At 39.2% G+C, this 14,622-nt stretch overlaps 1 protein-coding gene across 5 annotated transcripts in view; it reads right to left on the bottom strand.

The window, feature by feature from the left end:
- Positions 1 to 266: 266 nt before the first annotated feature.
- The window catches only part of LOC136428235 (myosin-2 heavy chain-like), a 32,623-nt gene continuing 18,267 nt past the window's right edge, over positions 267 to 14,622 (bottom strand). For 2 of the 5 annotated variants that reach the window (XM_066417587.1, XM_066417592.1), the window contains exons 11-38: positions 14,442 to 14,513; positions 14,140 to 14,205; positions 13,794 to 13,955; positions 13,392 to 13,471; positions 12,861 to 12,954; positions 12,492 to 12,568; positions 12,188 to 12,251; positions 11,445 to 11,621; positions 10,757 to 10,833; positions 10,204 to 10,287; positions 9,835 to 9,869; positions 9,671 to 9,720; positions 8,904 to 8,970; positions 8,709 to 8,772; positions 8,289 to 8,345; positions 7,686 to 7,842; positions 7,224 to 7,265; positions 6,900 to 6,926; positions 5,938 to 6,069; positions 5,645 to 5,718; positions 5,364 to 5,453; positions 5,141 to 5,223; positions 4,799 to 4,989; positions 4,233 to 4,293; positions 3,605 to 3,701; positions 2,924 to 3,241; positions 2,446 to 2,502; positions 267 to 1,552 (exon numbers count right to left, since the gene is read on the bottom strand). In XM_066417587.1, coding sequence (XP_066273684.1) covers positions 1,369 to 1,552; positions 2,446 to 2,502; positions 2,924 to 3,241; positions 3,605 to 3,701; positions 4,233 to 4,293; positions 4,799 to 4,989; positions 5,141 to 5,223; positions 5,364 to 5,453; positions 5,645 to 5,718; positions 5,938 to 6,069; positions 6,900 to 6,926; positions 7,224 to 7,265; positions 7,686 to 7,842; positions 8,289 to 8,345; positions 8,709 to 8,772; positions 8,904 to 8,970; positions 9,671 to 9,720; positions 9,835 to 9,869; positions 10,204 to 10,287; positions 10,757 to 10,833; positions 11,445 to 11,621; positions 12,188 to 12,251; positions 12,492 to 12,568; positions 12,861 to 12,954; positions 13,392 to 13,471; positions 13,794 to 13,955; positions 14,140 to 14,205; positions 14,442 to 14,513 — 2,739 coding nt within the window. In that variant the 3' untranslated portion in view covers positions 267 to 1,368. The remainder of the gene's footprint in view (positions 1,553 to 2,445; positions 2,503 to 2,923; positions 3,242 to 3,604; positions 3,702 to 4,232; positions 4,294 to 4,798; positions 4,990 to 5,140; positions 5,224 to 5,363; positions 5,454 to 5,644; positions 5,719 to 5,937; positions 6,070 to 6,899; positions 6,927 to 7,223; positions 7,266 to 7,685; positions 7,843 to 8,288; positions 8,346 to 8,708; positions 8,773 to 8,903; positions 8,971 to 9,670; positions 9,721 to 9,834; positions 9,870 to 10,203; positions 10,288 to 10,756; positions 10,834 to 11,444; positions 11,622 to 12,187; positions 12,252 to 12,491; positions 12,569 to 12,860; positions 12,955 to 13,391; positions 13,472 to 13,793; positions 13,956 to 14,139; positions 14,206 to 14,441; positions 14,514 to 14,622) is intronic. The other 3 variants (XM_066417588.1, XM_066417589.1, XM_066417590.1) reach the window with 3 other exon arrangements.

Raw genomic sequence — 14,622 nt, 5'->3', positions numbered from 1 at the left:
AAGGCAGCTTCCACCCCAAACATCTGCTTGGAGATTATCACTGAACACACTCATACTCATAGAGATACACTAGGCACAATATAGGATTTGTTGAACGTTTGAGTCATGTAGTCTCCACCAGACTTTACTATTTCTTCAGCCCACAAATAAGTCTGCCTAGAGAGGCTATCCGTTAGGTAGGTGGCAAAGTAATGAAGAATTTTCCATGACGAACACGAGTTATCATTATCTAATAGTGATAATATCAATAACACAAAGCCAAGACATTGTTTGAAATATTTCTGAAATCTTGCAGAAGCAAAGACTTTATATGTGTTCATTCCAACAATGTATTTACCTTCACAAACAGTATAAAAGTAAAAATGTTAGTTTCAAAGCAAACATGTATATTAAAGGGAACTGTAAAATGATTTTAGATACACACTAAAACTTGCACACAACAAATGTTGTTTATGTTCATTCCACAATAAGGATGTTGATCTCCTACACACCCTCTCAACAAAAGTTACCAACACAGATGTCACATCTACAACTGAATATACTTTACAGCTACATGTATGCTTTTTCCACCACTTGAAATACTAGTACAGTAGAAGCAAATATTCTATGAGAGCCCGAAACATACACAGAAAATCTTATCTACATTGGTGTAACAAAATAGAAAATACTTTCCCCATGATAGATCTATCATAATCTCTTTTGGCTTAAAATTGATAATTTTCTTCCAAGTTTGATAAAGTTTTTTTCTCTCTTTTCAGATACTGCTATAACAGCCTAATACTACTGACACCTAATCATCTCATTCAAAATAAAACCGTACTTGCACAGATGTAAAAAATAATTTCCACTTTACAAAATTTTTATAACATTATGACACACTGTGACACATAAAGATTACTTCAGTCTATGAAGTCAAGAATGGCTTTATACTCAGTTAAGTTAGCAATATGGCTGCAAGCAAAACAACAAACTGATCCTTAACAGTGTTACCATCTAATGGTCACCATCTTGAATCTCTCCAAGTTTGCAAGTCGTCCCAAAATACATGTGCAACAATCGAATCAAGGGGTATTACATTAAACTTAACATTATAGTATACACACACAAATGTACCTCTCATGGCTTAGCTCCACTGATTGAATGGCATATTGACTTCACTTTCTACAAATGTATGATTGTACATTCACTGCTTGGTCTACAGATGTCACATTTGGGTACTGTAAATCTTTGAAATTCATGGTCAACTTCTCCACCATGAATTCATGACAAAGAGTGCATTGCTACTTTTCTACAGAATTGTTTCAACTGCAAACTAGAACAGCGTGAAAACCACTTTTCCCTTCTGCAAAAATAAATGAATGAATTTTATCATTTACGTTCTGGTGACATGCTGCGAGACGTGGACCCAGGTCTCCTGACAGGAAGTCTGGACTTGGCGTGGGCTGCGAGGATTGGCGTGGACGGATACCGTGACAGCCCCGCCCCAGCTGACTTGGACGTGGACGGGATCTGGCTGGACTGCTTGGGTTTCAGAACTTCTGTTGACCTGGACCTGGAAATGAGAAATAATCTATTCAATAAAGCAAGGCAAAGTTAGTCTTAAGTACCCTTTGATAAATGTACAGTATACAATGACTGGAAGGAAACAATAAGATTGATGAGATATGAATTAAGTACAGAATATCAGGATCTCATTGGGGGGGCGTATGTACCAAGCATTACCACCACTAGAATACAGGAGGGTCTGCATGGGGTCCTGGCAACGCTTAACGGTAAAATAGGAGGAGACTGTCAAAGCTCAACGGCAGATTCAGGTAGGTGGTAACGGTTGACGATAAGTTAACTTGTTCTTGTGGAAGGTTTTGGGAACAAGTTTATTGGATTATTCCATTGTATTCAAGGGGCCTATGGCAAAACTAGTCTGCTGACACCGACACAACCGGATGCTCCATTGGGAACTGTTAGCAATTTAGCCTTTGACCTAGTGACAGCAATGATTTGCCAATAATGCTTAATGATTAACATGCTGCATAGAATTAAAGCGACAAATTACGCTTCATGAACGATTAACCGGCAATGCTTAACGATGAGTTACATAAGATCAGCTATGATTACTGTTGAATTAGAATCAAAGCTTGATACTCCTCATGTAAAAAGGCATGCAGACCCTAATGCATAATATATGCTGTTTCATCATGGGAGAAGTTTCAAACAGTTATGATCATCAGTAGAGCTTAGGTTGCTCTCATCAGACAAGCATACATGATTACGACACCCACGCACAAATTTCTGAGTCTCTCTCAATCTCTACTACTGAATCTTGTGTTTCTGATCATTCAATCAGCAATGAAGCTCACACAGCGGAAGCAACCATCATCTTGCATAATGCTACTATAACTCAAAAGCCGGCACCAACACCTTTGAGAAACCATGTGTATGACTTACCGCAGCATCCCTGTGTGTCGGGGTGTTGGTTTAGCTCCGTTGATGAGAGTAGCCAGCCTTTAGAGGAACAGACAACACACTTGTTCTCACACAGACATCACGGTTAGTCACTCACCACCACCATTCTACTGAGTTATTAGTACATGCATGGGAATATATAGCAGCCAACATACAACACATGTACCTGCACCATACTATTGAGTTAGTACATGGATATAGCAACCTACATATCAGTCTGAAGGACGCTTGGGTAAAGGTAGAGAAATTTAGGATTTTCATTCTTGTCTGATTCAAATTCACCCTAGTTTTTTTTTAACTCAACTTTTTTTAAAGACCATATTGCATCATCATATTAGAAAGTGTTCCTGTATGCAAATGCCTGCCTCCTGTCTTTCAATTGGACAAACAAGCTTAAGTTAAAGTCTTTTCACCTCTTTTCATTATTCTGTTTTAATCAACATGATGATTGTTTCAGTACCTGGGAATACCACTGCTCCTCCGGGGTGACCTGGGACTTTTCTCCTCCTCTTCCCCCGGGGTTCTGGGGAGGCTTCTTCGACCCCCCTCAGGTGAACCTGGACCCCCCTCTCTGCTACCCTCTGGACTGGACTGCCCCGTCTGGCTCCTCCCAACTGCTTCTGGCCTGCCAAAGATTTTCCTCCAATCAGGAGTGCTGGCAGAAGTTCTCCCATGGGGCACACCATTTTGAACATCAGTCTTCTTGGGGCTGATTGGTGCAGTGCTGGTGTGCGGTGGGCCAGTGTCTTCAGAGCTAGGTTCCTTCTTTGAAGAGTCACTGTGACATACAGAGAAGACATTATACCATGGTATACCTGTACTCTATTGCCAAATACATTTTGAAGTTACATGGGTATCAAGTATGAGTATGCCATACATCGTTGAAATCCTGTCAAAGGATCATAAGATGAAAAACCACAAATTAAACTACCTTGTAAAAACCTTATTTCATTGTCCATTCTGTCTGTTAAATAGCCTCATAGGTTTGAGCCAAGAACTATAAAGTTAAAAACTGAACAAAGCAAATACATTGTATAAGTCCAAGGATACGTGATAGTTAGTTGACATAAATAAGTTGATCAAAAAGATGAGACAGATGGGAAAAAAGTAAAGATAGTAATGAAGAGTGAAGGTCACGTACCCAAGTATCCTCTGTGTAAGGACTCTTCTCAGCTTCTCCTCTAGTTCATCGTTTTCTGTCTGAAGGTTCTCAACCTTAGCTTCAAGACCTCTCTTCTCTGCAAAACACCATCAAGCAAGTTGATCAGCTTTAAGTTATACACGTAAAGACTCAAATGCATAGAGATCAGGTACCCAAAAAATATACATGTATGTGGCCACATATTGTATTCTGCAATGCATGTAACCAGGTTACAAGGGATGCAGCAGATGATACTGATAATAAAATAGAAATATAGAGGAATTTACATCAGTACATAAAAATTATATAATATTTCTCCCAGACCATTCAACAGTAACTGTGGCAATATCGCAGACAACATTGTAATACTGTAATTCTTGTTTCTTTCACTGTTTTCACTGTCACCTCTGGACCGTGAACTTATCATCACAGTGAAAAACCTATTTATGATTCCTCCACACATCTTTTCTGTAAATCACTTGCTACCACCATGAAGTTAAAGTTCAGTGAAAATGTCCCTTTTTCTTACACCGTGAAATTTTGCTACCGTGAACTTAAAGTGAATTACAGTAATCATTTATTGGGATAAGCCTCTGTGTAAGAGTACTGGAAAGTAAGGAGAGTGTACCTTCTTTTACTCTTTGAAGCTGCTCCTGAGAATTCTGCAACCTTTTTTCCAAAGATGACACCTGCAATTCAAATTAAATGCATTCTGTAAATATTCAGTATTCATTGGCTACTGTTCAACTTATTTACACCAAATCTACATGGCCTTGTGAATGAGTCTGCTGAGATTTGCAATAACAGCAAATGAAACAAATGAATTATAGTAAGCTTACAGTCATTTCTGTGACTGGTTAATGTATAAATGTAAACCAAAGACTCGTACAGTGGAAACGTACAGTAATAAAAATCAGCTACTATGAAAACGTTTCAATCTATAGCATCGTAATACCATAATCAGTTGTCTCTAGCATTATATAGAAATATATTACTATATACTACATGAAGTATTATCTACAATTCAAAGCACCAATTTTCCTGGTGGTTATATTTTCGGGTCTTTGGCGGTGACGTCTTACCATGAAATCATGACACCACGAATTGTGTTTGGTAAATTTACTGTACTACAGACTTGTTTTAACTGCCCCTCCTACCGCGAAAATATATAAATTTACAGTAAAGTGAATGCACCTGTTTTGTCTTCTCCTCCAACTCCAGAGAACTGATGTCCAACTCATCAGTCAGCCGTGTACACTCCACTCCCAGCCGCCTCCTCTCATCATCGGTACTGCTGCCTTCTGCTATACTACTTCTCAAGCTACTGATCTCCTGGTCTGCACTAGCTTTGTCTTTAGACAGATCCTCAAACTTTCTTGATAGATCTGGAAGCCAAAATGGAAGGATATTTTCTCATTTTCTTGAGACAATGATATCAAATGATACATAGTGTTGGGTCCCAATGCATGACAGGAACAGGCCATAGTAAAGGCAGAGAAAAGCTTATAATTGTATTATGTGAAGAAAAAGAATTACCTTTGTTAGCAACTTCCAATTCAGCAATTGTCATTCCAAGGTCATGGCACTTGTCCTTCAATGTTTGATTCTCAATTTCCAGACTGGAAGAGAGGACATGGGAAAATTACAATAACCCCTGATGTGTTGTAAATATATGTTTTGCCAGACGTAGCCTATCACCGTGTAAATAACAGTACCGGTAAGACAAAAAACACTCTGTAACACAGCAACTAATACTCACCATTCTAGTTTCTCTGCTAATGTTCCAGAGCCTCTACGTTGACCCTGTATGTTGTTCTTTTCATTTCTCAGCTCTGTGATGGTTTCCTCCCTTCAGAAACAGAATTTTAAGAAAATGAAGGTCAGTCATCAGAGAAATCCTGGAATTCAAGCTTTTCCACAATCATAATGATGATACAAGTCAATAGCTGTGTTCAGATTAAATGATTAGAGCACTTTTTCATAAGCCATCTTTTGCCATCATAATCTGAGCTAACACATCTTCTTCTATGATGTACTCACTTGCTGAGGACTTGTCTCTGTAAGCTGTCCACTTTCTGCTGCAATCTGTCCTTCTCTAGCTGCACCTCTGCATGCTGCAATAGAAATAAATCATGTAATCAACTACAAGCAATGCCTATCATCACACAAATGCAACCCTTGCACTGATGCAAAGCCTACACTCATGCAACCCCCATATCAACAAAACTCCTACATGCTTAATGCTCCACGAAGCCAGATTAACTTTGCATTCAACGTTATTTTATAACAAGATTAAACAATGATAGACCTATGTTACTGACGATGTGTCCTACCTTTGCTCGTGCCTCCTCCAGCTGTCTACTGTGCTCCTCTATCTCCCCATCCTTGACGTGGATCATGTCCCACACCTTCTGTAACTCCCCGCGGACATGCAACAGTTCTGCACCCACCTCGTCCATCGACTCCTGCAACACAGAACACATTTATCAGGCATCGGCTGCACACTGTGTAGGCCTAGAAAATTTGATGTTGTGTTTACGATTACGGTTCTGAAAACATTAGGGTTGGCAGGTACAGATTCTCTCTTTTTCACAAAATGGTGTCAATATAAAGGGGATCTAGGTTTGGTGGGTCTGTTTGTACTGCTGTTTCCATTACAACAGAAATGAGGAGAACATGTTGGAAAACAATTCTACAATATTATCGTCATACTGAAAATTTCATGTCCCTTTCAGCAGTCGACCTCCCCAAAAAAGGTTAGGCATGGCAGGTCTTAACTAGAGTTTTTTCAGGCAAAAACATTTTTGCCTAGGTCTTTCTCAGCTAGGGTTGTTACTTTGTCATAGAATAATAGATTTATCAGAAAGGACAATGCTTAAGATTCGACAGCATCAAAAGAATGTCCTGTAAGTTCAGCCATTACAAAAGAATTTCGTGAAATCACCAGGGAGTATGATTCATAACCCCTTCAACCCATCACCATGTCTAATAAAACCATGCAAAACGACATGATAAGGGCTTATGCAGAGTTAGTTGGATGAGTTTTACCGGGGTATTCTGAAATAGAAGTGGTTGACATAGAATGCATGCAAGGAATAGTGTTATACATTACATATCAGCTCTGTAGCATGCAAATGTGACATGCATAGTAGTATTAATAAATGATCTTTATCCTAACCTATTGCTTATAGAGGAACCTTTGTGTTACCACACATTTCTAGCATTAAAGAATAGATTGAACACCCACTGTCCCTTAGCCATACTACCATTTCACCATACATGTGTTATCCTTTACCTGTGGTGGTTGCAACTCGTCCAAGAACTATTGCAGAGAAAGGGAAAAGCAATATCTATTGGATTTTTGATTGATCAAATCAAATCAAATTAAATCATAACATAAATCATAAACTGGAAGAAAAGGAGAAAAGAATCATAAAAGGTCTCTGGCTGGATAAATTAAGCATAAAGAGCAAGGGTAAAACATATGATATAGCCATATCTGAATTTGATGAAACTCTTGCTTATCACTATAGTAATTGTTATACAGTTCTACTGAGGGAAAATGATTTCAAAGTTTAACATATAGTTATCAACTTATGACATCAAATGAAAGCCTTACCCTTATCTTTTTGGGCTTGCGCATCTTCTCATCTTCAAGTTCCTACAAAACATCAATAAGTCAATCATTCAAGTCTCTCATATGTCTTATTTCTAATATGTCCTATTTTATTGTAGTCATTAATATGCAAATAAAGATTTGATCAACATTTCATGTGTCCATTGATCACTTCCTGTCACTCTACTGTGAATGTTACTAGTATTATATAGAAATGTGAAAACACTAACAGACAGACCAAAAACAATACATGTACCTCCCTGTAAATAAGTATCCTCGTCCATTTACCCCATGACCTGTCATGTCTGATACTTCCTGTCACTCCCTCAACCCTGACCTTTGTGGTGACACCATCTTTCCACTCACTTCCTGCCACTCTACTGACAGTGTATTCAAATAACTACAGACACCAAAATAGCAAACAAACACACCGAAACCAAAGGTGATACAAAGTGCGCATCATACCTCCTTCATTCTCTTGATGACGTTCTCCTGTTTTTCCTGGATGATCTCCGCGTCTTTCAGCTGTGAGGACAGGGACTCAACCTCACGACGGAACTTCTCCTTCTCTCCCTTCAGTTTCTCCATCAACACTGTCTTCTCCTGGTCTGCACCACCGCTGCTATGGAAACACACATCAGCTTGTTGGTAAAACTCACAATATACGAGTAGTGCCTGGTAGCACATAGGGCAGAAAGTCTCCTTGGTGTCTCTGTAGCAGGGTATATTTCTACAGGGAGGGGCTGCTAGCCCTTCCCCAGTAACATGCTCGAGGCACCTCCTCAAATATGTGACCCCATTTTATGTCCCTTCCACAAGACTGTGCAGTCCCAACAGAGAAGTCCTGACCCCGGGACTTAAACCGGGATCTCCAAGTTACCAACTACAATGTATACGTATTTGGAACCGGGAGCTCAACTGTGCGGCTGCTACCAGCTGAGGCACAGGGACATCCCTCACAATACAAAAGTAAGGAGATAATTCTACAAATTAAAGCAAGCATGTTTTCACTTCCAAGACCTCAGAACATCTGTTAGATACCAAGAAGCAGGGGCAGAATGGACTCACCTTCCATCCCCACTGGAGCGGCTGGTAGTTCTCTGGCTACTCCCCTCCTGCATACTCCTACAAAATGTACATCACAAAGCAGGATTACAACTTGTTATTACACATGAAACAGGTTTGTGTCAAGCAATGTCCACAAAGCTGAAAACTATGATAGAAGTAAATGTATGGTGATTCTCAAGACAACACAATCATGATGTGTTTACTGCAGACATACATGCAAAAGGAAATTGTGGCTTTCTTGTGACCATTGTAAAGGCACTGGATTTATACTAATTTAACTCAGAACAGTGGGAATGTCACAGATATCCCTCCTCACCCCATATAAAATTATTCAAGGTGAAATAAGTTCACAAACAAATGAGCAAACATGGTTACTTGCCCATAGGTATTACACTCTACATGAATAGATGAATGACTCACTTTCCCGGGAAGGAGTCATTGTATTCTCTTTCCTCTAGTTCCTGCACCTTCGCCTCAAGTTTTTCTGAAATGACAAAGGAAATATCACCAATTTGAACAGTTTTAATACAGAAAGATAAGTTAGATGCTAAAGCAAGTTGACACAAACAACATGTGCTTCAAAGTAGGGAATAGATATCTTTTGAGTAGACTCACTGTTTTGGTCCTCTAGCCTTCTCTTGGAGTTTTCTAGTAACACTATCTGGCCTCTCTGTAGAGACACCTGGGGAAAGACATACATTTTGTAAAAGACAGAAACCATGTGTAAATGCTCATATTCTGGTCCTGTCCCAAACCCCACTAATCATTAAAAACGTGGGACTTTTCATCAGCCACTGCCTCCAAAGAAGAAGTCAAACCCTCCAGTAATGTTGTATGTAGAAACATTAGCTAGATGCATAGAATAGACACTCGTTACCATTGTTACCTTACTACTGTTTGTACCCTTGTAATTAGCCTACGGGCATGAATTTGCAAATAAAAGATAAAAGATATAAAATACTGACAGTTCCAAGCAGACCCTGCCCTTGGTGCTTAACTTCTCATAGCAACCTTTGACCCTGTCCTTGGTGCTGAATTTCCCATAACAGAACCTATCCTTCGTACATGTTCTTCATATTTCTCATAATAGGCTCTGACCCTGTGCTTGGTACTGAATTTCTCACAATAGGCTCTGGCCCTGTCCTTATTACTGAAGGCTGCTTCTGGTTCTGAATATCATCAGGTAAGCAACCTTTTTTTAGTCCCTGCTGGTTTTGGATGGCAATGGGCTGAGTAACTGACAGTAGTAATGGACACAAATGGAAAAACCAACAAAGGAGGGAGCAGTGAGAAAATATCAGCATATCTTTTACAGGTCAAGTTTCTTTTTCTCTATCTTCTGATTTTTATTCTGACAACCTTCTGGAGATAAAGACACTCACCTGGCTCTCTAATCTTGTTATTTCTTTCTTCATCTGTTTTGAGTCATCACCTGAAAGAAATTTCACCCAAACCCGTCTTAATAACGTGAAACATTGAATTTAAGAAATTGGCTGCAACTGCAAATAAGAAATCTATCATTGTATGAAAGTTTACACACACTCACTTCTATCTCCTGGACTCTCTGGACTGGATATCAATCTGAAAAAAAAGAAAAGAATTACAAGCTATTCTGGGATTTTGTCCAGTACATGTACTAAAATGTGTTCTTTTAAAGTATGGACCAAGCAGGAGAACATCTTATTTAAAATATATTTCAGGCATTATGAACGCAAAGTGAAAATATGTGATAAAAAGTTACCTCCTAGATGGTAGACATTCACTTCGAAGGTCAACCAAATGCAACCATATAATTTTCAATATTCTCTGTGCTAATGCTATGCGTCAGCTAATACATATGTGTAGATTTGAACCTGTTACAGCATATATCCAAGCAGGGACATGGTTAATGCAGTTTGCTGACCAGTCTACCCACCTGAGGTGTCTGTTCTCTAGCTCATTGTAGGAGGCCTTCAAGCGCCTGTAATCTTCCTGAAATCTCTCGTTTTCTCGCTGCAACCTGGGGATCATGGGTATGATTGTCAGAACTACTGAAACAGTCATCTGTCCTTTACACTTCCCACAGGAGATGTGAAGTGTAGTGATAAAGGTCGACGTCATGCTTATATCAACAGACTGATGCACAGCAAAACCTCAATCATGCAAAATATTGCCTCTTTTGAGAGACATTATTGAGAAACTAAACCTTTTTCATTATTCACACCAATCAAACACCATTTTTATCCTACTTTTCTATAGCTTTTTGATAACAATGACAGAACAGTACTGTAAAAAATCATGCAAGTTGTGCAAAGTTTTACCATCATTCGATATCATCATGTATCAGAGGCACAGAATGCAATAAAGTGTCAATCAAATCACCACAATATGTCCTTTCATTAAGACAGTTAGACCTTTCCACCGTGATTAGTGATGATCAGCACATGTTAGTACAACTGTAGCCATGCACTCCACACCGGGGGACTTACTGTAACAAGGCTGGGTTGGTGTCTGTTCCACTGGGAGAATCGGCGGCAGACAGCCTCTGCCGCAATACCTCATTCTCCTAGCGAGACAGCAAAAACCACAGGGTATGACAAGCCTGGCTTTTGACTTGTCCTAACTAAGCAAATTAAATGTCTTCCTTCACACACTAAAGCTTTTTTCTTTAAACCAATCAGCAGAAAGGCTATATCCTTCCTTTTGTATAGATATCATCATCATCTCCCCTGCTTTTCAGTTCTTCCACTGAGGCTGTCATTTGTATAGATAAGGCAAATTACACAATGGGAAACTATCAAGGAATTAAATATCAAAGCATACATTGTTCCGGTAATTATACATGTATAAAATGTACATATAACATAAATGTGCATTGTTTGGATTATGCTTTCAACATAACAAATGGTGCATATGTTGTTTTAAAATCTACAACCAGAATTGAAAGCTGAAAAGCTGCTTGATATGATATGTGTTACAGTCTGCAACCAGCATTGCAGGCAAACGGCATCATGGAAGGCAAAGAAGTTCATGGTACTTTGGCAAATTTCATTGTTAAGACATTTCAATTTCTTCATGTATCTTATGATGTAATACCACTAAACAGTGTTGGGTGTAGAATTTCATGTAAACATTTGGTGACCGAAGATTCCACAGACATGACTGCCCTGAACAAACCTTCTCCAGTTTGGTGAGTTGATGTTTGATGTCGTCGTTGACCCCCTGCAGGTTCAGTCTCTCCCTCTCCAGGGCCTGGCAGCGCTCGTCCAGCTCTGCTGTCCGGATGGTCGGGTGGTTGATCAGGATCTCTGACATCTTGGTGCGATCCATGGACAGACTGGAGTCTTTTTCAGCCTGCGTGGATCAATAATGTGATTAACTTGCAGTCTTTGTAGATGTAGTAAGATACCACATTCGTATGTCACTAGATTGTACTAGACCTGCTTTATCATTATAACCTGTACTTAGCTTGTAAGAGCATAAACATGCAATAAAGGTCTTTCATTCATTCATTCATTTATTCATTCATTTATTCATTCATTAATGAGGTTGGTCATCCTAGGCCAAAGAAAAAAAAATATTATTTGAAAAATTTCATTGAGTTTTTAATCCCTTGCACAATTGAAATTTCAAAACATTATAATTGCAATGTAAAGCAAGCAGGGGGCAGGCAGTAGGGATATGGCAAATATTACTTCCAAACAACTTCGATATTCTGAAGGAATTATAGATGACGCAAAGAGAAGAACCATTCGGCTGTTTAATGATATCAAAACATAAAGTGTTTCCCTGAATGTTGAAAATGTACATTGGTCAAGAAAACCAATTCAGGGAATATATAGTAGTAGTAGTAGTACTAAACCTTTATTTTCCTTGGAATATGATACAGTAGTTTTGAAATTGCAAAGAAAGAAAATGACCATTAATTCTTCTATCTGTTGTATCAGTTGAGTCCTGTCTCTCTGTAGCTCTTCTAATTTGTCCCTAAATTAAAAAAAAAAAAGAGAGGAAATTATGACATTGCATTTTGACTGGAATCATACGGAAGGCATATATAAAGGAAAATATCTTAAGGCATGAAATCAATATCACAGCGCATCTGTTTACATTGATTGCTTAATTCATTATCCAAGAATGCTGAAAATAAAGCAAATTGTATCTATTGCTCTAACAGGAGCAAGAGTCACAAGGCAATACTCTAAACTGTAAGAGAATAAAACTCACTGGTTGAGTGTTAATTCTGCCTTCATCCTGTCCACTTCAGCCTGGAGCTGCTCATAAGGCTCTGAACCTGGCTGGGGCTGGAAAAACATGGCAAAACAGGAGCACAAAATCAGGCTATGAAGTGCACCCATCTAAGTTTGGATTGGATTGGTATATCAAACCACCCTTGCCTCATACAAAATACTGCTACCAAACCTTGGACAAGCAGCCTTTTACGTCAATTCTTACATTGTTCTTTAGAATATCCTGCCTGTGCCTAACATCATGATGCCTGACACTCAGTTGTTATAGACGGGTATTACTAGAAAGAAGAAAAAAATTCTAGATTATGGGGTAGTCATAGATGGTGCCTGTTCTTGTGGCGTCTACCTTAGTTAAGATGTTTTTCTGCATCTCCAACAGCCTGATGACCTGCTGGTTCTCTGCATTTTCCTGCTGTAGTCGCTGCTTCTCTTCACCAAGCCTTTACAACACAGGTGGTTCATGTTAGTTTGTACAATATGGTAGAGTACTGTTAACATGCGACAACAATAAAAAACAATTCTTTATGATACTATGGAAAATGAACTTTCTCAATGCTAGACTGCAGTCAAAAATTGTGGAATGGGAAAAAGCTGTTTCTTAAAAAGACATTCATCATATTCGTGAAAAGAATTTCAAAAATTCACATGCAACACAAAGAGATTGCATTCTCAATCAAAATGCTTTGTAGCAAAAACTTGTTAAAACCAGCACTGTTGTAATCAATAATAACGAAACATTAGTAGCTAATTTTGCTTCTAAATATATTAACATTATGGTAGCACATCATAATTTACACAAGTATTCCAATAGCCAAAGTGCATATCCTTGGTTACCTAGCTGCCATGTTAGTAACCTTTTCCCATCATGCTCTCTCACCTGTCAATCTCCTGCTGGGCTTCAGTCAGCTCCGCCTCCTTCATGGTCCTCAGCTGCTGCTCCATTCGGAGGGCAGAGTTCTGAAACAAGGGTCACCAAAGATCAGCATCTCTTATCACACACCATTTCCTTCATGTAGAGCCATAGCTAGCATCATCTGTAACAAGGGCTTTTAATAGAGTGCATTTCAGCACTAAGGACAGGTTGTGCAGTTTGGTTTTCAGCACCAGGGACAGCCTGCAAGATATCATTAGTGTGCCTGATTTGCACCCATTGTCTTGGTTCCCCAGTTAAAGCGTTCCTGTCTTTACTTTACTTAGTTAATGGGACATGGCAGTAATGAAGTGCCCTCTAGCAACACAGTGAAGTACTGCAGCAACACATCCTCTCAATCCTCCGTACCTTCTCCTGTATGTCCTGCAACTTTTGCTGCAGATTCCGTGCCTCGTCCTCCTTCCTCTCCAACATGCCCGTCAGACGCTCACATGTGTCTCTCCACTCCGCACACTCTGCCTGGATCTGACCCATGGTGTACTGGTGCTCCTCATTCGCAAGGGACAGTTTCTGAAGAAATAAATTTGAACTGTCAAATATTGTATACATGTATATTTGTACATACAATACATGAATACATACATGCTTAGATGTCTGTTGGCCCAAATCTAATTTAGGTTACTTACCATGTAACTTATTGTCTAATATTACTACTAGAAGATAACGTTACTCTGTTGTAATGCATCACACCCACCTTTTCTAGCTCCCTTGTTCTTGTGTCCAGCTGTTGTTTGTTGTCTCTCAGCTCCTGCAATGTCTCCTACACAAAACAAGCAGGAAAAAACACATCAATCCATTTCTTCTCCTAAAGAGACAGCTACAGCTAGGAGGATCACATGGCCATGTCCGTGTCTATGCAAAAATATGATTGTTAGAATAGAAGTGTACGAATTCCTTCACTTCTGTACTGATTCCTATTTCAATTCAGACAAAATGATACATGTACAAGACTTTCTGCACAGCAATAGTTTCTTGATATTCTTTCTGTTCACTTACCCTGAGGTTCCTTTGCTGCTCATCCCACCGTTCTCTGTCTCCCTCTTGCTCCTTCTTCAACCTCTCAAAAGACTACAGTGAAAAATAAAGTGAAGATTTCTTTACTCAGCAGGAAAACTGGAGCTGGTATCAATGAAGAAAAAAGTTTCTTAGATCTACAAGACATGAGGAATTGAAGCCA

This window comes from Branchiostoma lanceolatum, chromosome 2 (assembly GCF_035083965.1).
Source record: "Branchiostoma lanceolatum isolate klBraLanc5 chromosome 2, klBraLanc5.hap2, whole genome shotgun sequence".
Taxonomy (NCBI): domain Eukaryota; kingdom Metazoa; phylum Chordata; class Leptocardii; order Amphioxiformes; family Branchiostomatidae; genus Branchiostoma; species Branchiostoma lanceolatum.
This window is presented reverse-complemented; position numbering and strand designations above follow the sequence as displayed.